General features: G+C 49.5%; 2 protein-coding genes and 1 pseudogene across 2 annotated transcripts in view; 1 reads left to right on the top strand and 2 right to left on the bottom strand.

Annotated features, from left to right (window-relative positions):
• LMBR1 (limb development membrane protein 1) overlaps positions 1–11133 on the top strand; it is a gene marked incomplete at its 5' end in the record, with an annotated part of 119555 nt that extends 108422 nt beyond the window's left edge. The window contains 2 exons of the mRNA XM_014535564.1: positions 8735–8896; positions 11048–11133. Coding sequence (XP_014391050.1) covers positions 8735–8896; positions 11048–11133 — 248 coding nt within the window. The remainder of the gene's footprint in view (positions 1–8734; positions 8897–11047) is intronic.
• Positions 11134–18559: 7426 nt separating this feature from the next.
• RNF32 (ring finger protein 32) overlaps positions 18560–25526 on the bottom strand; it is a 24806-nt gene continuing 17839 nt past the window's right edge. The window contains exons 7-8 of the mRNA XM_005861187.1: positions 19313–19480; positions 18560–18775 (exon numbers count right to left, since the gene is read on the bottom strand). Coding sequence (XP_005861249.1) covers positions 18560–18775; positions 19313–19480 — 384 coding nt within the window. The remainder of the gene's footprint in view (positions 18776–19312; positions 19481–25526) is intronic.
• LOC106725221 lies at positions 22650–24378 on the bottom strand (annotated as a pseudogene).

The raw sequence follows: 25526 nt of genomic DNA, 5'->3' as shown, positions 1-25526 counted from the left end.
GGGGGGGGGGGGGGGGGGGGGGCGGGCAGCGAACGGGGGCTGGGCCAGTGGGTGGAGTTATTTCTGTCAAAGATCTTTGCAGGATGCATACACATTTGCTGTTGGCTTTTGGATGAGTTGAAGCTTCAAAGGCGCTTCAATGTCAGGGACACTTACAGCTTCTGTTTCTAAACCTCCCCCTAGTAAGGTCATGTGGGTTAGTTCCCTGCTGACAAGCCCTCTAAAGAGAGGCCGTGGTGTGATGTGGCTGCCCTCTTTGGTAGGAAGCAGTGGAGAGAGAATGCAGGAAGATGGTGGTGGTGCTGGGCACCTCTCCTGGACACCTGACTGACGGTGCTGACCGTGAGCAGTTTTCCTCCTGATCACTTGTCATTCAGGTTCCTGGTCTATGAAGGCTGGAGAGTGTTTACTTACTTAGAATCACTGAAGGTCACAGTGGGGCGGGGGAGATGGTCGTGGGCGGGGCTGGCAGGATGGAGGGGCCGCAGGCAGGCTGGCCTGGCCCAGCCCCGATCAGGCTGGTTGGTCACTGCAATGCGTGTCATAGCCACCGGTCATTCTGGTCGTTCTGCTGTTCGGGCGCTTGGCTTTCATATATATATATAGATTATGTATAACAGGATATTGTAAAAATTAAGTTATGAAATTTTTATTAAAATGTTTCTTATATACCGTTATATTGGCTGGGCTGCAAAAATATTCATTGTGAACCACGGGCCATGAGTTTGACATACTTGCTTTACGCCTCTCAATCTCTTCTTTAGGGCAGTGTTAAATGCTGTTTCTGACTGATTAGATCAGGTAAAGACTCAAAGCTTCCAGAGATCTCTTCTGCCTACAGACTGATAGGATTCAGATATGAATTGCCCCAGGCAATCATCCTCAGGTGTGGAGACTTTTTTCCAACAGGGTGGGGCAGTTGCTTCAGCCTGGAGGCTAGTTGTTATTTATAGTCTCTGAAGTGCCTCAGGGAAAATTGTTTTCCAATAGGGTATGTCATTGTCTTCCCCCAGGCATGGCAAATGTCTATTTGGCAAAGATGTCCTCTGCTGCATGAGGGAATGACTCAGCACAGGAAACCGGGGGTGTCTGCCTTCTGAGTTCTATGCCCCCAGTTCCTAGTCCTGGGTTTTGCTCATATAGCTCCAGTCCACTTCACCCTCCCTCTGCTGGAGCACAAGGTGGGTGGCTCCACAGGGAATTTTGTGCATTGGCCCTTTAAGTGGGTGCCTGAATTCCTAGCTCTCCCCCTGGCAGACAGCACCCCACTGCTTTTCATAGCCAGATATTATGTACCCTTCTCAGTTCTGGTGCTCTCTGCTGGTGGGCCCAGCTTACAGATTAGACCCGAGTTCTCAGTGACCCCCCCCCCCACAGCTGAGATATCTCTCCAGGACTCAGCTGCTGTCTGTGGGCGCCTGGCCAGCCCTTTTGCACCTCTGCCCCTCCCACCAGTCTGTATGCCATCTCCACTTTCAGTCCTCAGGCATCAGGGTTCTCTCCTGTGAGTCTTCTGTTGATTATTCAGGAAGTTTTTCCTTTGCAACAGCATGAATGGAACTGCAGATTATCAGCAGTGATAATTTAAAAGAAGGCTAGGATAGGAGGGTAGGCAAAGCTCCTTCTATCAGCTAGCTGCTTGTCCCAAGTCCTTAATCTATAGTATACATTTTAAACTTATCACAGTCTACCTTCAGGTTATAGTTGGTATAAGAACCTTATAACAATAGACGATTGATCCTTGAAGAACATAGGGGCTGTGGGTGCCAAACCACTGCACAGTCAAAAATCCACATATAACTTTTGACTCCCCCAGAATTTATTTGTTCTTATGGGATTGGTTCCAGGATCCCCCCAGATACCAAAATCAGCAGATGCTTAAGTCCCATATATAAAAAGGTACAGATCAATGCATACAGCCAGCCCTCAGATTTCCAACTGGGATCAAAAACAGTACAGGTGTTTATTTAAAAAAATCTGTCTATAAGTGGGCCTACACAGTTCAAACCTGTGTTGTTCCATTTTTTCCCTGTCAGCTTTTGTGCTACTGTTGTCATACATTTTACTTGTACACGTTATAAACCCCACTAGAGGCCCAGTGCACGAAATTCATGCACTTGGGGGGGGGGTCCCTCAACCTGGCCTGTTCCCTCTCCTGGGGAGTGGGCCTAAGCTGGCAGGCGGACATCTCTCTCGCAGTCCGGGACCACTTGCTCTTTACAACCCACCTGCTCGCTGTTCCTTACCACTCAGCTTACTGCTCCTTAGTGTGAGGTCGGCCTCTGGCTGAGCAGGGGGAGCACACTGACCTCCAGGGGGCAGCTCCTGTGTTGAGCGTCTGCCCCTGGTGGTCAGTGTGCATCATAGCGACCCGTCGTTCTGGTCGTTCTGCTGTAATGGTCACTTAGGCTTTTATTATATACTAGAGGCCCGGTGCACAAAATTCTTGCAAGAGTAGGCCTTCCTTCCCCCAGCTCCTGGCATCGGCTTCACTCTGGCACCCAGGACCCAGGCTTCCCTCTAGCCAACAGCAGGCACCCAGGACACAGGTCATCCAGTCTAATTAGCATATTATGCTTTTATTATTATAGACTAGTAGATATCTTAAGGATTATCTGACTCTCAAATGAAAAGTCTTGGTTTCAGCTGATTTATAAGTTCAGCAACTTATCTGATATTTAATAGAAATAAACATACACTTAAACTTTTTGTTTATGTATAAGATTAGAAAAATCAGACCTAGAGTATTTTGTTGTGCTTGTTGAAAAGTACCTTAGAAATTTAAATGATGTCACAATAAAAATAAGTAAGCAACATTAGATGCATTTGTAGAATCATAGCTGGCTATTGAAGAGTTCCTATATTTGACAGTAACCAGTTAAAATTCAGACAATAGTGTTAATAGGTTTATTTCAAGAAATTCATTAACAAATTGCTATATTTACAGAACATTACTTTTTATTTTATAAGCAAAAGATATTAAATTCAGTGAATTTATGCTAAATTTACCCAACTTGCTTCTCTTTTCCACTACCACAATACAATGCTATCTCTAAACTTTCATGAAATGTACAAGCAGAGGGATTTATTTTACATATGTTAATAACCATAAAATCAACTCGGAAAGTAAGTTACTCCCTTTATGAAGCAACTGTGACTCATATAGTTTAAATAAGTTGTTAAAGGTCACATAGTAGATAACTTAGAACTAGTTTTGTTCTTGCCTAAAGCAGGTTTCTTTCCATAAGATCCAATATCAATTACATTATCATAGTTGTCTGGAGAGAAATTATTTACTTAGACACTAGACTTGTTCTTGGAGTAACCATTCACTAATATAACCAGCAATATCATTTTATAATTATAGAACAGTCTAGGAACAATGAATAAAGTTATTGAATGTATTGGATTACATTGATCCAGATACATTTTACAGAGGGAATCATTTTAGTTTATAGATGTTAGCAACAAATAGTACATTGGTTGAAAAGTGGTTGATATAGTAAAGTACAAGAGCAGATTTCAGAAAGTTTTCGAGCTTTAGTGAACCAAGTTTCTTTAAACCATTGAGGCTGTGCAGGCACATGCTTCTTTAAAAATTGAATTTATATAAGCCAGGCTATGGCTTGCTCTTTCTGAAGTATCTTTTTTATCCTCTTGAAATGCTGCTCAATTATTTTATATTACATTCCATGTATTAAAGTTTCGTATGGTTTTTCAATTGATAAACCTCGTACAGCAGCTTAATGTGGCTATGACCAAGACAACTTTGTTCTGTTTTGTTTTGTTTTGTTTTGTTTGGAAATGATAACAGCATTGCTGAGAGAAAGATTAATCCACTTAGAGAGAAAATGGAAAGAGTGAAATTCATTACCCAAGTTCCACAGAGGATGATTCATGTGGAGCTCTGGCCAGCATTGGGCTATAGAAGGTTAATGACAATATGATGGGTGAAAGTGGGGTGGGGAGCACTGAGGATGGAAAAGAGTCAAGAATACAAGAAGCAGGTAATAAGAGGCCATCTTTATTTATTTATTAATCAAACCTCCATCTTCTCATCTTCTGATTATAACTTTTTACCTATTGATATCTATTAACTCTCCCTTTTCCATTTTCCTTTGTTTTAATACTACTTAGGAATTGTTCCACAAGGATTGCTGAATATTCCATGGCAGAGTAAGCAGATCCATTTTAGCATTTCTGTATCTTCAAAGGCAGATGATGTCCACTTGCCAGCGGGGAGCAGACCTAAGCTGCAGTCGGACATCCTTAGTGCTGCTGAGGAGGCGGGAGAGGCTCCCACCACCACCGCTGTACTGGCAGCCATCAGCCTGGCTTGTGGCTGAGCAGAGCTCCCCCATGTGGGAGCGCACTGACCACCAGAGGGCAGCTCCTGCATTGAGCGTCTGCCCCCTGGTGGTCAGTGTGTGTCATAGTGACCAGTCATTCCCAGTCTTTCTGCTGTTAGGGTCAATTTGCATATTATCCTTTTAATATATAGGATAGAGGCCTGGTGCACAGGTGGGGGCCGGCTGGTTTGCTCTGAAGGGTGTCCCGGATCAGGGTGGGGGTCCCGCTTGGGTGCCTGGCCAGCCTGGGTGAGGGGCTGATGGCTGTTTTCAGGCTGGCCACACCCCCTTTAGGGTGGGGGTCCCCACTGGGGTGCCTGGCCAGTCTAGGTGAGGGGCTGAGGGCTGTTTTCAGGCTGGCTGGCGACTGAAGCTCCCAGCCTCTCCTTTTTTTCTTTTTTTTTTAATTCTGGGATTTATTTACCTTCTATAATTGAAACTTTGTTGCCGTCACTGGAGCTGAGAGCTGGCTCTTGCTCACTCCAGCTCTGAGGCCACGGCCTGCTGAAAGCAGGTATCTGGGGTTTGTTTAGCTTCTATAATTGAAACTTTGTTGTCGTCACTGGAGCTAAGAGCCAGCTCCACTCCGTGGCCACAGCCGGCTGAAAGCAGGTAGGTATCTGGGGTTTGTTTAGCTTCTATAATTGAAACTTTGTTGCTTTTGGAGCTTAGATCCAGGCCGCGGCAGGCGAGGAACCTTGGCTTCCTCCATCACTGGAGCAAGCAAGCCTCCTGCTCGCTTCAGCTGCGTGGCTGCAGGCCGCCATCTTGGTTGGCGGTTAATTTGCATATCTCCCTGATTAGCCAATGGGAAGCATAGTGAAGGTACGGTCAATTACCCTTTTTGTCTTTTATTAGATAGGACTAGAGGCCCGTTGCACGTCAGCTGTGTGGTTTGCCAGCACACATCATTTACTGATCAGATTGCGTGAATGATCCTTGAGTGTGTGAGGCTCTGTGACCTCTCTCTCATTGTCTTGCTAGTGGAAAACATGAATATTCTTGCTAAACACCGAAGCTGACTCTGGTGGGCTAACGCACATGAATTCTGTTGACTCACATTGCCCGTGGATAACCAGCTCCTTGGAGTGAGGTTAAGTTTGTACCTTCGTTGTATAATATGAATAGAAAGAGATCTTAATTCAAGGCAGTAGCAGCAGACATTTCCACTTGAATCCTAGTGGGCAGACTGCTGTGCACTTTGTCGTGAAGAGTATTTTATTGTCAGATAATACAGATAATAGGGCCTATGCTTATCCACAGCCTAACTTTAAGGTTCCTACCTCATATATGTCTTACTTATCTTAAAAAAATGCACTCGTAAATGGGAATAAGCACTTCAATATTTGATGAGGAGGGTTAACATTTGATAATTGAATTTTTTTACAGTTAGTAGTATTTTAAATTTTGCTGCCTTAAAAATTAAGACTCTCATACCTTTCTCCAGAAGTAGAGATTTTGAAGTATTACACATTTGTATAGTAAGTGTTTTTAAGTTAAAATGTAAGTATTGTTACTTTTTCTTAAGTGTTGGTACTTTAATAGAAAGGTACATTTTTTAGTTTAACGATTGCCATGACATTTAGAGAAGTGATTGCCGAGGTCTCTTGCTGTCCAGTCTCACAGAAGATTTTCAGAGTTGAAGAGCTCTGTGTGATCCTAGTCAGCATTAGTTAGATTTTTAAAATATGAAACTAAATTGGGACAGTTCTCGGTGCACTGTGGCAGCAGGCCCCTGGATGTATGGTTCCCAGATGTATGCTCCATTCTCACTCCGGGGGCATCTTGCCAACTCCATTCACACGTGGCAGTGTGGTCCCAACGTGGTACATGCGTCACATTTGGGGAGTGGCTGATCACTGTTAGTTCACACCAGTGGTCTCAAACGTGGAGTCTGGGCCCCAGGAATTCACAAAGGAAGACTTGGCTGTGTGAACAAATCAGTAGAACTTGCGTTTACCTTTATTGTTGGGACTTTTTAGCTAAGCCTTTGTTTTGTCTATGTGTAATGTGTATGCCAGTGACTAGCATCATTTATAAATAATTGCACACACATGTGTTGGGTATATGTGCTCTCATTTTGTTTTGCCAACGGTGCTGTCTGATCAAGAAGGTTCAGACTAGATAAGGCTCTGAGGAGTGTCCGACAAGGATTCTGTCCTGTGACCTTCCGGCTCCTACATCAGTGAGTGTCATGATATGGAAGATTTGTGCATTTGTGTGCTTTCTTATGAAAAGAGCCATGGCTCCCACTAGATTCTCAAAGGCATCTTTGGCCCTGAAGGTCAAATATCTCTGGGCTGAAACCAATGAAGCTTGTTTGGAAGGACTCAGTCTTGTTTACAGATACCTTCTTAGGCTAAATTAAAGGGTATTCTATTTGAAAAATAAAATATATAATTAGACACGTATTCCTTTTAACAAGTAAAGTTTCACCAAGACTTCCGAGGAGCTGCAGCCACGGCCATTGCCGTGGTCTTGTGGTGTGGGGCCGTGCAGCATCCCTGGCTGGACTCTGGGTCCCTGTTGCCTTTAGAAAGATTTTGTTGTTTGTATGTTTTCATTAATCTTCTAGCTCCTTAAAACATTATAGTAGATTATTGTCTCTCAAAGTCAAAGCCATTGGCGCTGGGTAGATGTGACTACAAAAGAGCTACTTTTGGAAACATCCTGTTTTCCTGCCTGTTTGGTATGAAGAGTTTTCTGCTGTCTCTATGGGTTGCTTTTGTAGAGTCTGCCCTGGGCAGGTGATGGGATTGCATTGGGGTGGGGATGAGAGTTAAGTCTGAAAGCTGGCTTACAAGGTGAAATGGAGGTTAGTCGAAGTCATTCTTGAAACCCTTAGAGCACTCATAAAATAAAGGGTTGTGTTTTTTTAAAAATATATTTTAATTGATTTTTTTACAGAAAGGAAGGGAGAGGGATAGAGAGTTAGAAGCATCGATGAGAGAGAAACATCGATCAGCTGCCTCCTGTACATCTCCTACTGGGGATGTGCCCACAACCAAGGTACATGCCCTTGACTGGAATCGAACCTGGGACCTTTCAGTCTGCAGGCCAATGCTCTATCCACTGAGCCAGACAGGTCAGGGCTAAAATAAAGGTTTTGATTTATAGTGCTTTGTGGTTAAATTTTTATATGACCCTCTGTAGCTCTTTAAGTTCTTCCTTGAGAGATGGCAACAGTATACCAATGGTCAGAAAATCTTACCATTTACACATCCTTTCCAGTAAGTATGGGCCAAGGCACGTGCTCATTGAAGAGAAGGACTGTTTAAATTATTGCTTTTATAAGCGTGTACAGGTGAGTTAAAGGGACTTCCTTGCAATATGACACAACCACGCTGCATTTCCAGCTGTGCCATTTTATTCGTCAAACCTGTAGCATCTGATTCCCATGAATGATTTTTTCCTGAAAAGGACTTGCCTGTGTGTTTATTAATTTACTAGAGGCCCGGTGTACAAGATTCGTGCACTCGGGAGGGTCCCTCAGCCCAGCCTGTGCCCTCTCACAGTCCGGGAGCCCTCAGGTGATGTCTGACTGATGGCTTAGGCCGCTCCCCCCCCCGCCCCTTCCGGGGAGCGGTCAGACAGACATCCTTAGCACTGCCTCGGAGGTGGGAGAGGCTCCCACCACCGCTGCTGCGCTTGCCAGCCATGAGCCTGGCTTCTGGCTCAGCAGTGCTCCCCCTGTGGGAGCGCACTGACCACCAGGGGGCAGCTCCTGCGTTGAGCGTCTGCCCCCTGGTAGTCAGTGCGTGCCATAGCTACCGGTGGTTCCACTGTTCAATCAATTTGCATATTACCCTTTTATTATATGTAGGATTATTATATAGGCTGTAGTAAGTATTGAGTGTACGCAAGGCTTTGCTCTGGCATTGGGACCACAGGAGTCAGAAAGATGAAGCCCCTGCTCTCAGGACTCATCCTGTGGGGAAAGGAGGCAGTAAAGCAGCCAGAGGAGGCAAAGCTGTTCCAGGTCACGTGTGCGATGGAGAAACAGAATTTGAGTCGAGGGCATGGAGAGGCAGGCGCCCTCTCCAAGGACGTGGACAGGCGGGGATGGGGAAGGAGTGGGTTGTCAGGTGTCTTTTTCTATCAGACCCCTGTTTCCTGGGTCAGTGTTCACTCGCCCCCACATCCTTATCCCCCTCGCGCCCCCCCCCCCAGCAGCAGGGCAGTTCTGGTCAGTGTGAGCATGACCTCTATGTGACCTCTGTGTGAGTAGCACGTGGGGGAGCAGGCAGGGCGGACGGGTCTGGTTCCACAAGGCATAGTCACTGACAGAAATGGGAAAGGCCAAGGAATTGATCTGATTTGCACTTTATTTTGTGATGTCTGTGAACACATCATACCTGATTTTAAGGGCTGTTTGTTTTTAACAGGAATCACTAGATTCGATCTTCTGGGAGACTTCGGAAGGTTTAACTGGCTGGGAAATTTCTATATTGTGTTATCCTACAATTTGCTTTTCGCTGTGGTGACAACACTGTGTCTGGTCAGAAAATTCACCTCTGCGGTCCGGGAAGAGCTCCTCAAGGCCCTAGGTAATCCGCCGGCGCTGCGTGGTTTCTCTCTGCCTACTAATTCATAACTTTACATGAGAGCTAATTTTCAGTTTTCACTCACTCATTTCTCCAAATGTGTGAGCCCTTATAGGTCACAGTCCTAACCCTGGTGTGAGACCTCCCCACTAAGCACGGCCTTCCTCACCTGTAAGGCTCCTCCTGAGGACTGTGGGGACGCTGACAGACACACTTCTCGGGAGGCTGAGCCCCGTCCTGCGCGGTCGTAATAGGAAGCAACAGCTCTTTGTCTTGTGACTGGTGCTGGGAGGGAGTGGGGAGGGCGGAAGGATATTTTTGGGGAAGGACACCTTCTGTTTCAGTGAAGGATTTTCATGAGGTTTGGGTTTTGCAGGTGTCAGGCCGACCCCCAGTTCTCCTCAGTGAGCTCCACACAGCTCAGGATAAAGCATAGTGTTCTCGCATTCCTAGGAGCGAAGCGTCCTGACCCCGTCTCCATGGCCACGGGACAGTGGGCGCGACTCCTCAGTGGGTGAAAATGTGCCCTCGGAGTGTGTTGGTCCTGCTTACGTCAGCAGTAATCCTAAGCACGTTCCAGCCTTTAGGTGTTGGGAGCCCCGGGTCAATAGAAAGGACCACACATCAGCCTTCCAGGGTGTGGGCATGAACCTTTATAGCAAAAAGGGAAAGGCAGCAGTTGATGCTAGACAGTCCTGACGTGAGCTCACCCCCCTGCACTGGCCACGCTCGGCGCTCACACTCCACGCTCCATTGTGTTTCCAGCTCCTGGACAAGGCAGCCTGATGCTGGGCTCACTGAGGCCCTGCGCTCAGGTAACTGAGCCTTGTGAGCGACAGCAAAGCTTGGCTCACCAGGGCTTCCCAGCCCAGGGATTGAAAGGGTGACCTTTGGGCCTGGCCGGCGTGCTCAGTGGTGGAACGTGAACCTAGGAACCAGGAGGTCAGGGTTTGATTCCCGTCAGGGCACATGCCTGGGTTGTGGGCTCAATCCCCAGTGTGGGGTGTGCAGGAGGCAGCTGATCAATGATTCTCTCATCATTGATGTTTCTATCTCTCTCTGTTCTTCTCTGAAATCAATTTTATTTATATATATACACACACACACACACACACACACACACACACACACACTTTTTAAATAAAGAAAGGGTGACCTTGGGGAAGGAGAAAAGATTTCGGATTGTTTGTGTTTTACTTTATACTAACCCTGTAAGGAGGTGGCTGATGAAATATTGGCCCGAAAGGGAAAAGTTACGCCTCACTTCAGCCGGAGCACCAGAAAGTGGGTGGGTCCCTGCCCAGGTGTGGGATTCTGGCTGTGGGGTCTGCACAGTGGCTGGGATCAGGCAGTTCTGGCAGGCAGTGTCCAGAGTTAAACCGCAAGGCGCCGAGCTGTAAGCTCGCTCAGCTCCCGCGGGCACCTCTGCGATAGGGCGGCTGTACCCGCAGCGGGGCCGCTGCGTGCAGGGTCCTGGATGCCCCGTCAGGGCATCTGCACACAGTGGACGCTCAATTTAGCTACGGATGATGGTGCCCATGGCGGCTTCTGCACAAGACAGACACTGGTTCCTCCAAACCCCATCCCGGCAGCACCCATGTTTCAGAAGGAACCCCCCACCCAGGAGGGCTGTGTCCTGTCCCCTCTCCTGTGGGTGCACTGTTCTGTGTTGGGTTCCGTGGAAGTGGTGGCTCAGAGGCACAGGTTGCTGTGACTCACATAAATACTTTTTATTCTCTGAAATATTATCTTTGTTTAACTTGTTGCTTTGCCATTTCTTTTTCTTTTGGGAAATGTTTTCCATTGCCTTTCTTTTTAAATACGTGCTTCATATTTTGCTGTGCCTGTCCATGCATTTTCCTGTGTTCTTCATATGTGTGTATTTTGAAACACAAATGGATGATGCTTGTTTGGGGTTGGGCTCCCTGGGAAGCGCCCTTGGGGTAGGAACAGGCTTGCAGGAGGATCAGTGCTGAGGGTGGGTGAGTGGGGCGGGACCTCCATGGGGCGCTGTGTGTGCCACGGGGCTGGCCCGGGCCCGGGTGGAAGAGAGACCCCTTGGAGGTGTCCTCAGCACCTTCACTCCTATTAGTGCCCCACCACCCCCACCCGCCTGGGGCAGAGCCTCCTCTCACCATTTCCTCCTCCCTGCAGGACTCCATAAGCTGCACTTATCCAGGGCGCCCCGGGAGTCGGACACCGCCAAGCCGTCTGCCAATGGGCACCAGAAAGTCCTGTGAGGCCGCTCCGCTCTCAGCGCAGATGCGGGAGTGACTCGGACACTCCTGGTCCCAGGCGTGGTGGCCCCGCTCACGTTCTAATTGTCCTCTGGGAACCTGCGGGGCGTGGGTTCCAGCCCCACACCCACGTCTGCTCTGTCGGGACGGCCACCAGGAGGCAGCCGGGAAGCTAGGGCTTCCGAGGACTCGCTCCAGCCCAGGACCTGCACACGTGGAGGCTGCTGGCGGCACCTGGTGCTGGGACAGGAGGTGGCCAAGGGCGTGGGGCGAGGCCAAGGGCGTGCACAAGGTGCGGGAGTGTCTGTGCCTGGGACGTGGGAGCTGGCGTGGCGCCTGATATTTTCCACGTCCTTGACGCAGGAACAAAGCACAGTTCAGATTTAGTTACAGATGTGAGTCCAGGGGACACAGGGAACTCTTACCCCCACGCCTGGGCAGCCCTGCGTCACCAAGGTAGGAGGGAGGGGCCAGCCGGTTCCAAGTTCATGGCCGGTCAGTGTCACCTCTCCTGGCACAGCTGCCAGTGTGAGACCCTGGGACCAGCGCCCGCCTTACGGGCTGTATGACACCATTTTTTAAGCCCTTTTTTCTCAACTCCCTTAACTCCTCATGCTCCTTCGTCCATCCTAAACTAAGCCCTCTGGGTAGAAGCCCTTTTCTTTTGCTGCTGCTTCAGGCTTCGCTACTTTTGCCATTTAAACCTCAGACCCGGAAAAGCAACCAGTTTAGCACCAAATGCACAGCATCTGGTTCTGGCATAAGAAGAGTTTGGCCGACTATCGTGATCTGCTAGCCACCCAGTTGTTAAGCTGTAAATAATTCTCGGGGTCGTGTCGTGGCCCCACGTCCACTGAATAAAGTTGTCCCCCAGGAGACCGAGTTCTGTCGGTCGAGCGTGCAGGATCCGAGGGCCCCCGCACAGCCCCACACCCGGTCTCTACATGTCTCTACATACACACATATGTTCACATGTCTGTAAATACGTACATATATTCATATGCACTGTGTGTGTGCAATGAGCCATCTATGCAGGCAACAGTAAAATAACTTTTTTCTCAAATTGTTGCATTTAAAGCTTTTTGGGGGGGAGCAATTATGAAAACCAGGCTGTGTATATTGGACATCAAAACATTTCCACTTAGAGTCAAAATATTAAGAAAAATGAATGGGTATGTTTGTAAGCTCCACTGACTGCCTGTCCTCCGTGTACACCCACACTTCCTTCAGAGCCACGTGGAAATGCAGGCCGCTTAAAAGATAGTTGAGGATTGTGAACAGTACTCGGTAAGCCTCGTGCTCGTGCTGGTGATGGCCAGCATGGGACGCGCCCAAGGAGGCGCATGCAGTGCTTTCTCGTTCCTGCATCTGCCCGTGTGGGCATCAGCTGCCAGCTGTGGCTTTCGCGGGAACTCGTGGGAGTTGCCCTGGGACAGACGGCCACGGGAGAAGACACGCTTCTTTCAACAGAGTGGCGCTGCCCAGTCAGCCCAGTTCAGGCACGTCCCGGGAAGAGTTCTGGGCACGAGCACGACGTCCGACAGCGTCTGGGGCAGACAGTCACCTTTTCTGTGTTTGTGTCAGGTCTGTTCACTGACCGCTTCTCTCTGAGGACTGAGCCACCTGGCCGGGCCTCCCGGGGAGGCCTGCTACGGACACCCACACACAGGGCCCTGCCTGGTCGTGGCCTGCACGCAGGGCCAGAGCCTGCAGGGACCTGTCAGTGAGGGCTGGTGAAGGCCAGCAGCCGTCCCCAAAGTGGCGCTGCCCCTCGTGACCACAGGCCTCCCCCTTCCCATCTCCTGTGTCTTTTCTGAAGGCGTTAGGCCTGGGGGTACAGGTTTCTTGAGGAGACTCAGCTAACTCCTGTCATTAATTGGTTCTGCATATTTAAATAAAATATTTTAAAATTATAAAATTTACAGATGACAACTTTTGTAATGATTTTCCAACCTATTTCTTAGATTTAATGTTTTCTTAGCTTTATGAGCATTCTCTCTAAGCTAGATCTGTTCTAAGTAAACACAAACACATTCACATTAGCGCTCAGTGCACAGTGGGTGGTGGGTGGGAGGGAACTTTCTCGTGGTCCTGACTCCCAGGTGCGTTAAAGGTCTTCGGGGCACCCACACCTGCCTGACTTTGCTGGACCACAGTGGTCCCCCATGGCCTCGGTCACCCTGAATCTGTCCACAGCACAGGTTGGAAGCCTTGTTGCTTTCTGGTCGTTTGCATAGTATTTAATGAATAAAGAGAATTCTTACAGTAATTTAAAAAATATATGGGCGTATATACAGTACTGACTTTTTAAACTTTAAAAAATCTTTTTAAACTTTAAAAAATCTGGTCTGATGTTACTTTAAAAATAATGTTTGGAGACACTGGTAAATTTGTTTACAGGGCATTGTTTTTTTGTTTTGTTTGTTTTTTACAAATTGTTACTCCTGTTTCTATGAGATATTGTCAGTGTGACCATTTAAATGTCTTAGAAATTAAAGTTTTACAAAAATGAGTGCTTATAAGCACTGAAATGTGTTTTTCTAAAAAATCGGAAATACCATCATGTCTAAAACTTCAGGGTATGTATAGGTACTTCCATTTCCTTGTATAAAGAGCAGTAATTCTGGTGAGACACTGAATGGAGGCAGAAGCCACTATTTTCTCTCTTTATGGTGGAGTTACTGGTAGACCAGTTTCTTGCACTCTGAGATGGAGCCTCGATCGCGGAAATGATGTGTTATCCTAACTGAGTACCTAGATTTGTGTGCTTCCCCTGGTCTCTCCCACAGAAGGCTCGGCCGCACTGAGTGTGGTCCAGGCAGCGCAGCGAGCGCTCGGGACAGGATGGACACTAGCCGCTGGTGCAGGCACCGACAGGCAGTGCTTTACGCTTTCTGACCACAGAAGAGACACACTGTACATGTGAGTCAGCACGCGCACCCACACGCACACACTTCTGTCCATATAAACAAACATTTAACCAGGAGGGCCTCCTTTCACGTGTGTGATGTATGCTGGCATTTTCTATTCCATTTTGTTATTTTTTTTAACATAAACCACTAAGTCATTTCCTGACCTGTATTAATGGATGGTAAACTTTAGTTTGAAAGACACCACGTTGAGGGCTGTGAAAATTGTTCATCAGGTGAAATGTGTTATTCCAGATACCTGAGGCAGAAGTCCTAGGCATGCAGAGTCCTTGTTGCCCGCAAAAGTGTAATTAAAATCAGTCGAAATCGCTGAACCGCTAACAAATGGATTATAACATTTCAAAACTAGGTGATTGATCCCTATGTCTGGAAGGGGAGAGCTGGGAGCTGGTTTTTGAGAGAAGTGATTTAACCTCCAGTTGTGTGTAACTCAATTAGGAAGGTGTCTTTCAAGTTCAAATGTAACCAAATAGGAAATCCAGATGGAGACAGCTCCTCTTGGTGTCTCACTGCTGAGCCCTCCCAAGCAGAGGCCCAGCCGCCGGGCCAGCAGGACGCTGGGCCGGGAGCAGGGCCCCCAGTGTCCACCACGGGGCAGGGCCCTGGGCTGGGAGTGAGGCCGAGGCGGTGGTCACTGCGCCTTGTATATCTTCCTTTGAGACACTGTTACTGAAGACGGGGCCGCTGCAGGGATGCGGGGCAGCCCTGGAAATTGCACGGTTTTTTGTATCAGCAGACGGTGGATTTGGACAGTCAAGTGCCAGCTCTTCATGCGATGCCAATGTGGGCGCTTCCCATGTGGCCCTCGGTCCTCTGGGCGCGTCTCCGCCTCCAGCGTCCACAGCAGCCACCTCCTCTCGCTGTGTCCTCACTGTGGCCTTGGAGGTGAAGTGGCGGGCAGGGCGAGCCTGCCGTTTGCAGGGAGACCTTGGCCTCGGTCTCCCCGGTCTCCCCGAGCGCAGGCCCAGGCCCCGCTTCAGTCGTGGGGTGCCGAGGGGTGGGGAAGTGGCAGCAGCTGGCCTCCGTGTGCTCGGCTCACTCAGCCAAGGCACTGGGTTCCAGATGCTCCGAAGCGCTGCCCACGCCAGGGGACAGGAAGCTGGATTCTAAGGTGAGACTGATGTTATGTATGTCGCTTGCAAAAGGGACCTCCTGCTTTAAAATAGTGATGACAAGAACACTCCCAACAGCAGCCACTTGGTGCTCCCGGCGCCAGGCTTTGCTTTAGCGTTTAATTTGTGTGAATGTGCATTTACATATGTCATTTATTCAATCCCCATGGTGACCCTGTGAGGTGTGTACTGTTAGTGACAGTATTATTCCCACTTTGTAGGTGGGGAAGCTGAAGCACAGAGAGGTTAAGGAACCTGTCCAGGGGCCCACAGGATTCAGAATTCAAATCTCTGGCCAGCTCCCGAGTCCTGCCCTTAACCACTATATACACCACCTCTCAGGGACGTTTTACTCCCACTGACGGCCGAGGAGGGCCCCCACCCACACCCCGTCCCCAGGACTGAATGACAGAGCCCCTCTACCTCCAAACAGCTTCCGCTCCTCTAAACCAAAAAGGCGTGGCTCAGAGCTGTCACCTCAGTCTTGACGGGGACAGTAAACCAGGTAGAGAACACGTGTGAGACATTTGGGCCTTAAGAACACTACTTGATTGCCTTGAAAGGAATTGTGAGAAATCCTCACCTGTCCGAATTCAAGTAACGGACTCAGAGACAGAAGTATGGGAAAAATCAGACTTTTAATAAGTTCTCAAGAGCAGGTGTCTGTCCAGTTGTACAGGCACACCTGGGGCAGCAAACACAGCCTGTTTATTCATTCCCTCCTCCGGGTCCTCATTGGCTGAGCACTATGGGGTCACCTGTTTCCTCATATGTCGCTTAGGTCTTGCTGTCTCCCATTGGGCCATTTAAAAAAATTGGGCTGAAGCCTTTTCTAGTTGCCTCCACCTCCCCCAGTCTAGTTGAGGCAGGTACCTCGGGGGTTTCCACCATGATGTTGGCCACAGTGCTTTGTTCTTATATCCTCTTCCCTCCTCCCTACATTCTGTTTGCTCTGGGGAAATTCAGCAACCATTTCCATCAAAAGCCGACCATGCTGGAGATGGGTCACAGAGGCCCATTTCCTACAGAAGGAGGTGGTTTGGGGAAGTTCTCTTTGGCTCCCGCTTTAACGCACAGGCCCAGATCTGGGGACCTGCAGCCCCAGGACGGGTGGCGGAGGCCTGGGTTTCCCGTTTCCTCGTTCTCTCCCCCTGTGCAAAGCGGCTGTGCAGAACCTGGGCTGTGAGGAGGACCAGGAAGAGTGGCCACAGCCACCGCACTCAACTCCAAGGGCAGAAGTGGGACGCGGGAGACTTGCATGTCGACAGCATTTTACACGGACGCCCGCCCTGCGTGGCTGACGCGTCTGAGTGCAGGCGCTCGATAAGTGTCAGCTGTTATTTGAAAAGTCTATTTAAATATTTTAATTGCTCGGCCTTTCTGAGACAATGTCGTAATTAGCTGTAGCAGCTCCTATAAAGGACTGTAGCCTTTTTAACTTTTAGCAGTGGGCTGCATAGAAACAGCCGACAACATTTAAAAGTCCTTAAAAGTCGTGCAGCGCTGGACTTTGGTGTTTCAGAACATTGCTTTATAAAACCCTGTGATGTGGATATGAAATATTTGCCGGGTGTGTCGTTAATACTTTTCCTGGTTATTTTTAAACTTTATTTTTGATTATTTTTAAAGTTTATTTTTATTGTTGACACTGTTATAGGAGTTCCCATTCCTGCCCTTTGTTTTTGGCTGTTAGGAAATTTAAAAATTTGAAGTCGTCAAAATCTGAAATTTCCCATGAGTACTGAAAGATCCCTCCCTTCCCTATGGTTTGAAAGAATCCTGTTGGTTTTCTTCCTCACTAGTTAATTGAGACGTAATACACATCCATAGGTCGCTCTCCAGCGCAAGTCGTTGGTGCTCGGGGCCCTGCTCTGCCCCACGGGTCTGTCTGTCTGCCCGCACCAGCCTCCTGTCAAAAGGCTCACACACTGAGTCCCACGTTTCGGGATCACAGCCCTGACCATCGCCTCCCTCACCGTCGGTCAACTGGTGGCCACCGCTGGAGCAGAGCCAGCACCAGAACCCCGAGGACGTGGGCAGGGGGTCCTGGAGCTGGGGCTCCCCTCAGAGCTGAGATCGGGCTCGGGGAGCCCAGGAACAGAGCCCCGGTGCCTCATGGCGTGATGCAGGCATCGCTGGCCTCCCTCTAGATCCCAGGTTTGGGGCAGTGGACTTGCCTGCTCTGGCCACGGCGACCTGGCTCTGCCCACCGGTCAGGGCCTTCGAAGGGGACGGCGGGGCCAGTGCCCACTTCCCCCGGCTCTCTGTTGGTCACACCGTGCGGTCCGTCTCCCACTGGGTGACGCTCCGTTGGAACGGCGCTCGAGCTCTGATTCCCGAGTGGTAGGAAGCAGTCCAGAGAAGTGAAGCGCACGCTAGTGTTTTAAGAGGATGAGACGAGTAATGAGGAGGCCGTGCATCCCAGCATTCGGTCCCATTTGGCGCCCTTGACAGGTGCACCCTTGTCACCCTGTGTGCCCACCACGGCCTCGCTGGCTCCCCGCCTGCCCTGGGCTGTGGCTGCAGTGATGTGGTCCCAATGCCCACGCATGGTCCATGGGCATCGCTGCCTGCTCTTCCCCAGCGGTAGAACACTTGTGGGGGACTCGGGGGACGGGGGAGAGCCACGAGCTGGACGGAGCCGTGAGCGGAGCGGCCGAGGGCTGAGACGGGCTGGTCTGCTGCAGAGTCGCTCCTGGCAGGTGTCCCTGCTCGGGGCAAGCAGCCGGGTCCCAGGGGCAGGACGCTGCGGTAGAGCCACTCCTGGGGTTCCTCAGGGCTGAGCTGAAACGGGATGTGTGGCCCTAAGTCATGAACATGGAATTGATCATCTTCTGATGTCGACCTCCACCAAGTATTTTATTTTTTACACATTCAAGGGCTGAAGCACAAGGGGGATTTCTTACAGAGCAGGGAAGCACCCAGGGAGCCAGCAGGAGGATGATGGCGGGGCCTCCAGACCCTTGTTGGTCAGACACCAGCCACGGCAGCACCACGCTGCGTGGGTGCCCACCAGAGCCCCGTGGAGATGGGCCAGGTAGACAGACCGCCGGAGAGGAAGGGGCACTTTCTGTTCTGAGCAACCCCGGCCAGGCCACTCGGCACAAGTCAGCAGTTACAGAATCTCAGGAACTCAAGTTAGATCCGTCCCTCTCCTGTTTCAACGGATTAAACTCATGAATCTGGAATGTTCTTTTTACAGAGTGAAGACGGACACTGGATGAGTTGTCAGCTTTTTAAATATAGTTATGTTTCCTATGCACAACTGTGAGGGTCCTTCCCTGGAGAACAAGTTGCACTGCAGCACTGAACCCCAAGTCCCCAGTTTGTCAGAAGTTAAGGTAGACTTTGCCCCAGAGTGGCGCAACTTTTCCTTGACCATGACATTCAACTTTGAAGAATTTTCTTCTGGTAGCAGGCGCGGCAGAGGGGGCAGGCGTGGAAGGGCGAGCTGTCGCCCCAGGAGAACTGCTCCAGGGCGAGCAGGCACACGTGGTGAAACATGTGGGAGCAGGACAGCAGCACGGCCTCCCGGGGGCGCCGGCCGCTCCCCGCCAGCGGCGCCAGGCAGATGGAGCACTCGGAGTCCTCCCGCTGCAGGGCCTGCAACACAGAGGGAGAGCCTCTCAGGGTCTCGGTTCATCCAGATTAGGAGAGACCGAGGTCCTGAGAGACAGGGATCTGCTCAAATGAATGAGTCTCATCCTGTGTTAAAATAACACTAAACACATGTTAATTCTATACACATCCTGTTACTCCTGTGAAAATGAAAGGGGGTTGGACCCGTCTGTGGTAAGACATTTAGAAACAAAATCCTTTATAAAATACTGAGCATCTACAATACAGAATTACTTTTAATTAAGCAATAGAATGGTCTTTTTCAGAAAACAGCTCTATGTAGCTGTTAAACATCATTATAAATGTTCTTATTTTTATGACATTCAAGTAAGTTTTTCCTCTGTTGGATTCTCAGTGGCCCTTCCTCCCATGGTCCCTGCAGACCCAGGGGGAGCGCAGGGAGCGGTGAGGCCGGTGGCGCCCGGGCAGTCACCCAGAGCCGGTGTGTGTGTGTGTGTGTGTGTGAAGGTCAAGGTCCCTAGGCCTCCCTCCAAGGTCGCCACTTCCCTGTGGAGGGCCTACCTGTGCCTGGATCTCCTGCCAGTCGTCGTCCGTGAGCCTGCGGCCACACTGCCCATCCAGCTGCTGCAGGACGCTGCGGTTGATGGCCAGGCAGTGGTCGATTTCGGCGAAAAGCTCGTCTATGTCCGTGTGGTAGGAGCAGAGCATGCGCCGGCTGATCTCTGTGAACTGGAAACGGAGCATCAGCTGCTGAGCATGACTCGGTGGCGGTGGCAGGGAGTCGGCCACCCTTGTCACCAGCTCCCCTCAGGCCTCTGCCTTTGGGGAAACGGACATCTGGCTGTCTGTCTGTTTAATAACTCCTTGTCCAGGTAATTCAGGCCTAGAGGTTACCATAAAGATCCCCTGGCTGTTAGCCTTGATGGTTGTCAGCAAGGAATACACAGAAATCAAAAGTTGACAGGAGAAAGCAGCTGGGCTTTTACGAAATTAGTCACCTATCACCTGTGGCACCACTTATTGTGCTTTAGGGAGGACGGTCACAGCACAGTGCCATGATTTCCTGCTGCGACCATAGGCAGCGGAACCAGTGCTGGTTCTTGGTGTCTGCTGGCCATCTTCCCTCTGTGGTCGCTGATTATGAATGATCATTTTCGTGTGGCCATAGAAAAGGAAATCAAGCCCTAGCGGGTTTTGCTCAGTGGATAGAGCATCGGCCTGCGGACTGAAGGGTCCCAGGTTCGATTCCGGTCAAGGGCACATGCCCAGGTTGCGGGCTCGATCCCCAGTGTTGAGTGTGCAGGAGGCAGCCGATCAATGATTCTCTTTCATCATTGATATTTCTGTCTCTCTCTCTCTCCCTTTCCCTTCCTCTTTGAAATCAATAAAAATATATTTTAAAGAAAGAAAAGGAAATAAAAAGACAGATGATCACCTTCTGTTAAACTAACCATTCCGTTTGCTTTCTCACCAAACTCTGAAAGCGCAGTCTGAAACCCACTGTGTAAGGACCTACAGGGTTCTTACCAGCCGGTGCGATCCGTCCACGGATGGCTCTGTCCCTTTGCCACAGAGCACAGCGTGGGCAGCATTTTACATTTCATCGCAAACGCTGAAGCAGTGTGTTTGACGGTAGTGTGCAGAAGTGCAGTCTCTATTGCTCCCCACGCCCAGTTCTTTCTTTAAGGTACTATCGTTTCCACACAAAAAGATTTAGAGAAGCTTGGCCACCTTGTGACCAAGTATTTAACTGGACATTATTGGCTGGTTGTGGCACAGCATGCTATCTCCTCCTGCTGGCAGGAACCGGAATTGCAAGCGTGAAGCAAACCGATTGCAGGCCTGGCTACAATGTGCAGTTGCTGCTGTGTGATTAGTAAAGTGCAATGTTTCTGGATAGTGTGGGTAACGGACTCAGGGGTGACTGTCCTTGGTAGGCTCCGTTGTGTGCCGTACCAGGGTAACAGTTGCCAATGCAAAGTAGCATAACCTGACATCCTTCAGTGTCCTTGGGACTCTGCTTGGCCATGCACCCCAATCACTATGTGATTCTCCCTGATCTCTGTGATTTAAAAAATATATATTTTTATTGATTTCAGAGAGGAAGGGAGAGGGAGAGAGAGATAGAAACATCAATGATGAAAGAGAGTCATTGGCCGGCTGCCCTGCACACCCTCCCACCCCCATTGGGGATTGAGCTCGAAACCCGGGAATGTGCCCTGACCAGGAATCAAACCGTGACCTCCTGGTTCATAGTTCGACACCCAACCACTGAGCCATGCCAGCTGGGCTCTGTGAATTTTTGTTGTTGTTGTTAATCCTCACCTGAGGATATTTTTTTCATTGATTTTTAGAGAGAGTGGAAGGGAGAAAGGGAGAGGGAGAGAGAAACATTGACTTGAGAGAGAGACACTGACTGGTTGCCTCCTGCACAAGCCCTGACAGGGGTGGGGTCAGGGGAAGAAAGAGAGCAAACCTGCAACCCAGGTACATGCCCTTGACTAGGAATCAAACCCAGGTCCCTTTGCTCCTTGGGCGAATGCTTCAAACACTGAGCAACACCACCCAGGGCTCTGAATTCTTAAAAATTGATTCTTTTGAGGGGGGGGGGGGAGACAGAGAGAGAGAGAGAGAGAGGTGAGAAACATTGACTTGTTCTTCCACTTATTTATCCATCCATTGGTTCATTCTTGTCTGTGCCCTGACTGGGGATCAAACCTGCAATCTTGCATTTTGGGATGATGCTCTAGCTGTGCTACCTGGCCTGGGCATCTCTGAATTTTAATATCCAGAATTAGGAACCATCCATCCTTTTGTAGATACCATTAACTCCTTCCATCAAGATGCCATCAACTCCTTTTTCAAAAGGTGAAGTCCTATAGTTATTGGATTATTAGGAATTTAATATCTTCAACTTTAGTAGGGCTTTAAATAAGTACAGTGATTGTTTTTGTTAGTGTTTTGGTTACAGGTGTACATGTTGCAGGTGGTTTGCCCATTTTCCCATGAGTCCTGCAGGGTTTTTCAGGAGGCGATGATGAGGTGATGAAGGCCAGTCTCAGGCGGCTGCGGAGGAGGAGCAGGGTCATGGCTTCAGTTCAGCTGTGCTGGCCTGGAGTCTCGGGGGCAGAGGATGGCCTCGCTGCTGAGCATGTCTTAGGAAGAAAGATTGGGAAGAGCAGGGGCACAAGGGGGGTGGGGGGAGGCGCAGGGTGCTGGAGGCTAAGTAAATGCAAAAAGACCCATTGGAAGGCCAATGGATTTTGATATTCAGCAGGGCTGAAAATCAGCATAATATTGCCCTGCTGTGGGCTCAATGGCTGAAGGCAATTCCCTAACCTGATAACCCTTTTACTGTTACCAAACTTTATCTTTGATATGCCTGTATGCATTCCTAAAGGGCAAATGTATACTCAAGTGAATAAAAGCAGACAGGACTGAGTTTTCAGCGAGCTTCTGCACCAGAGGGAAGTTTCCGCCTGGCCCCCATGCTTTCTAAATTCATATTTCTTGTCTAGTGTTTTCATTTGTGCAAGGCCCCTTCTTCAGATCCTGAACCCTAGCCGTAAATGGATGCGGCACAGGGTTTGGGGGGTGGGGTGGGGGTGGGTAGGACCGTATTTGATTTCTTTATTTTCCTCTCCCAGTCATCTCAAAGTGGTGTATGATATACTGAGGGAAAAAACTTCTTAGTGTAATTGTTTTAAGAACTTTCTAAAATTTAAGACTTGGGAACTACTCTAGGTTGGCACTGCCCAACAGAAATGTACCCTGAGCCACATCTGAAATCTTAAGACTTCTAGGGGCTGGATTTTAAAAAGTTGAAATTATTTTTTTTGACAGTTTAAAGGGGGCTCATTCATTATCACTGTTCCAAATGTACAAAAAAAAATAAATTAGAGAATAACCCCCAACTCAATTCCCTCCACTCCCAGCAACACAAATAATTTTTCCCAAAAGCACAAACATAAACTGGTCCTGGTATTTCCACGAATAGTGCAGCTAACAAATAGTTTAGAGAAAATTTAACAGGATTCAGATAATTTCCATCTATCCTCTCAGCCCTGAGAGGTAATAATCCCATATGGGTACCAGTCCTTCCCTAATGGTTTTCCCAGCTCTGGTGGAAGAGTTCTTTACAAAGTGGAATGTTTGGCTGCTGCTTTAGAGATCCTCCTGTGCCTTCTTTTTCTTCTTGGGTTTTTCTTCTTGAATTACAGGGGGGTTTGTAGCCTCTCGCTGTAGATAGCTAATAAAATCACTTAATTCATGGCCACCTTCATATTTCTTTGGCTCTAGCTTCTTGTTGGCTGGAGAGAAGTAGATGGTAGGAAAACCTCTGACTTCATTTGGAGAAGGCACATCACCGGCTATAATAACATTCGGGTCTTTTCTGAGCTTCTCTCCCAGTTCTTTATACTTAGGTTCCAGATTCTTACCGTGGCCACACCAAGGAGCATGGAATTCAATCAGCACATCTTTGTTTACATCATTCGCTGTTTCATCAGAATTCTCTGCTACCAGTGCCTTTACGGGCCCATCATTGCTCTCTGTGATTGGCTCAGATTTTAGGTATCTCTTCAGGTTGCCATCAAAGTAATCGTGCAGGAATCTCTCAAGAGCCTTGCCATCACGCAAGAATTCCTCCTGCATGACAAACTTCTCTCCTTTTGCAGTTCTGATAGCAACAACAGGAGTCTCTCTGGCAGTGCTTTCCAAACCCAAATCGGAAAGATCACGGCTAAAGGTTTTGCAGCTAGCTACAGCAAAGTTAAGTTAGTGTCCAGCATCCGGGAATTTCTTTGCTACCATCATCACCCTGTTTCTCCAGTCGCTGGAACCGTTAGCATTCTTTTCGTAGTCCACGTCATAGTACGCCACAAGTAAGTCCTTGCCCCGTATTAAGTCTTTATTATCTTCTGTCATGTGAGGGCAGATATCAAAAATGTTTTCAAGGATAATTTTTTAAATCTTGCCACTGGTCATTTTCTGTACTTTATATGCTGAAATTTTGTCTTCAAACTTGTTCATCAGATGTGAAGGACGAAACAAGGTGATACCTTCTCCATCATCATCATCATACTTGTTCACCAGAGACTCAATATTGGTGTGTGCAGATCGGTAGTTATCCCTCACGTTGCTGGCTGCTTTTAGAAATTCAGAGTGAGCTTCACTGAATAAATCCTTGAAAAAACCCACCACAGAAGCATCTTTATCACCAATGAACTTCTCACATTCTTCCTCAGGCCTGAGAGGAACTGCAGCTGGTCGGCTCCAATCCCACCAGCAGGCCTGGGCCATCATAAGCACCTGAAGAATCACCATCTCTAAATACCTTCAGGGTTGGATATCCACTGACTCCATACTTGTTACAGGTGTTTGTGTTGGCAGCACAATCAACCTCTGCTAATGGGACTGTTCCTTTTAATCGAGTAGCTGCAGCTTCATGCTCGGGGCAAGCCTCTTGCGGTGTCCACACCAGCAGGAGGCCCGCAGAGCCGGTGTCGGAGACGACTCTCGAAGCTGTCCGTGAGTTCCAGCACCAGCAAAGGGGCCGCGGGAGCAGCAGCGCCACGCCCCGGAAACAGTGCGCGCGGCGGGGCGCATGGCGGCGGGGGCGAGGCGAGGTGGGGGCAGCTGAGGGTCGGGACTCGGTGGGGCCTGCGGGAGCCGGACCTGCGATCACGCACCCTCGGCCGGTGCTCACCGTCTTGAAATTAATTTTAATGATATATTTTATTTAACCCAACATATCCAAAATATTGTCATTTCAACATGTGTCAATTGAATAATCTATTAAAGACATATTTTACATTTTCTTTCCTGGCCTGGCTCTGAAATCCCACGTGGACTGCATTTTCAGTCCATCTGAACTAGGAGGGGCCTCCCTCCACCACAGCCACGGGCTCGTGGCCACGTGTTCCGGGCTGCAGGCCCGCAGCGGGGGCTCCTGTCAGGCCTCCGGAGGCTGAGCTCGGCCGCAGAGGAAGTGTCTGATGTGGAGGGCGGTGCCAGGCGGCCCACACCTTGGTCTCTTCCTTGTCCTTCCCCAGCACTGAGCGGCCCACAGAAGTTGGCGTCTCACCCAGGTGCCACATGTCCGGCTCCCCGTGCCAGGCGGGGCCACATGGCTCTTCCAAGTGGAAGTGGGGTGTCGGGAGAACACACCGGGCTCCGAGGCCCAGGGGATGGCCACGCAGGAGGAGGGAGGGCTAGTGCGCCCCGCTGCACTCCGGCCGGAAGCCTCCATCTTCAGCCACTGCGTTAGGGGTTGCTCCTTCCAGCCACGGGTACCTGGTTCCTGGTTCACCTGTGTCTCAGGGAACTGGGCTGATGAACTAAGCCCAGCAGAACCACGCAGACGCTCAGACGTGTGACACGGGGACATACGTTCTATGGGGTTGGACTTCGCACCTTGCAGTGCAGTCACGTGCCGCTGAGCAACGGGATGGTTGGGAAGGTGCTGTTCGATTCTGTCCTTGTGTGAAGGGCCCTGCAGACACACACGACCTACACGGGCCGCCCAGTGCACAGCGGGCTACACACCCGCAGGAGGTTACATCAGGGAGCAGTGACGCCGCCAGGAGGTCACCCCGCCACTGCTCACAGCAAACCTGATTGGAGAGCGCGCACTCTGCAGTGTGGGAGCCGCAGGCACAGGCAGCAGAGGGTCATGGAAGGCGCTGCACGGGACTGCATCGCGGTCCTTTACACCCGGGGGGCACATGGCTGCTTCCTGTGCGCGCCCTGCCGGGACAGGACCGCACGCTGGGCT

The sequence above is a fragment of the Myotis brandtii genome, unplaced genomic scaffold (genome assembly GCF_000412655.1).
Source record: "Myotis brandtii unplaced genomic scaffold, ASM41265v1 scaffold145, whole genome shotgun sequence".
In the NCBI taxonomy this organism is placed as follows: domain Eukaryota; kingdom Metazoa; phylum Chordata; class Mammalia; order Chiroptera; family Vespertilionidae; genus Myotis; species Myotis brandtii.
The sequence above is the reverse complement of the archived record's forward strand: the minus strand, read 5'-3'. Positions and strand labels throughout refer to the sequence as shown.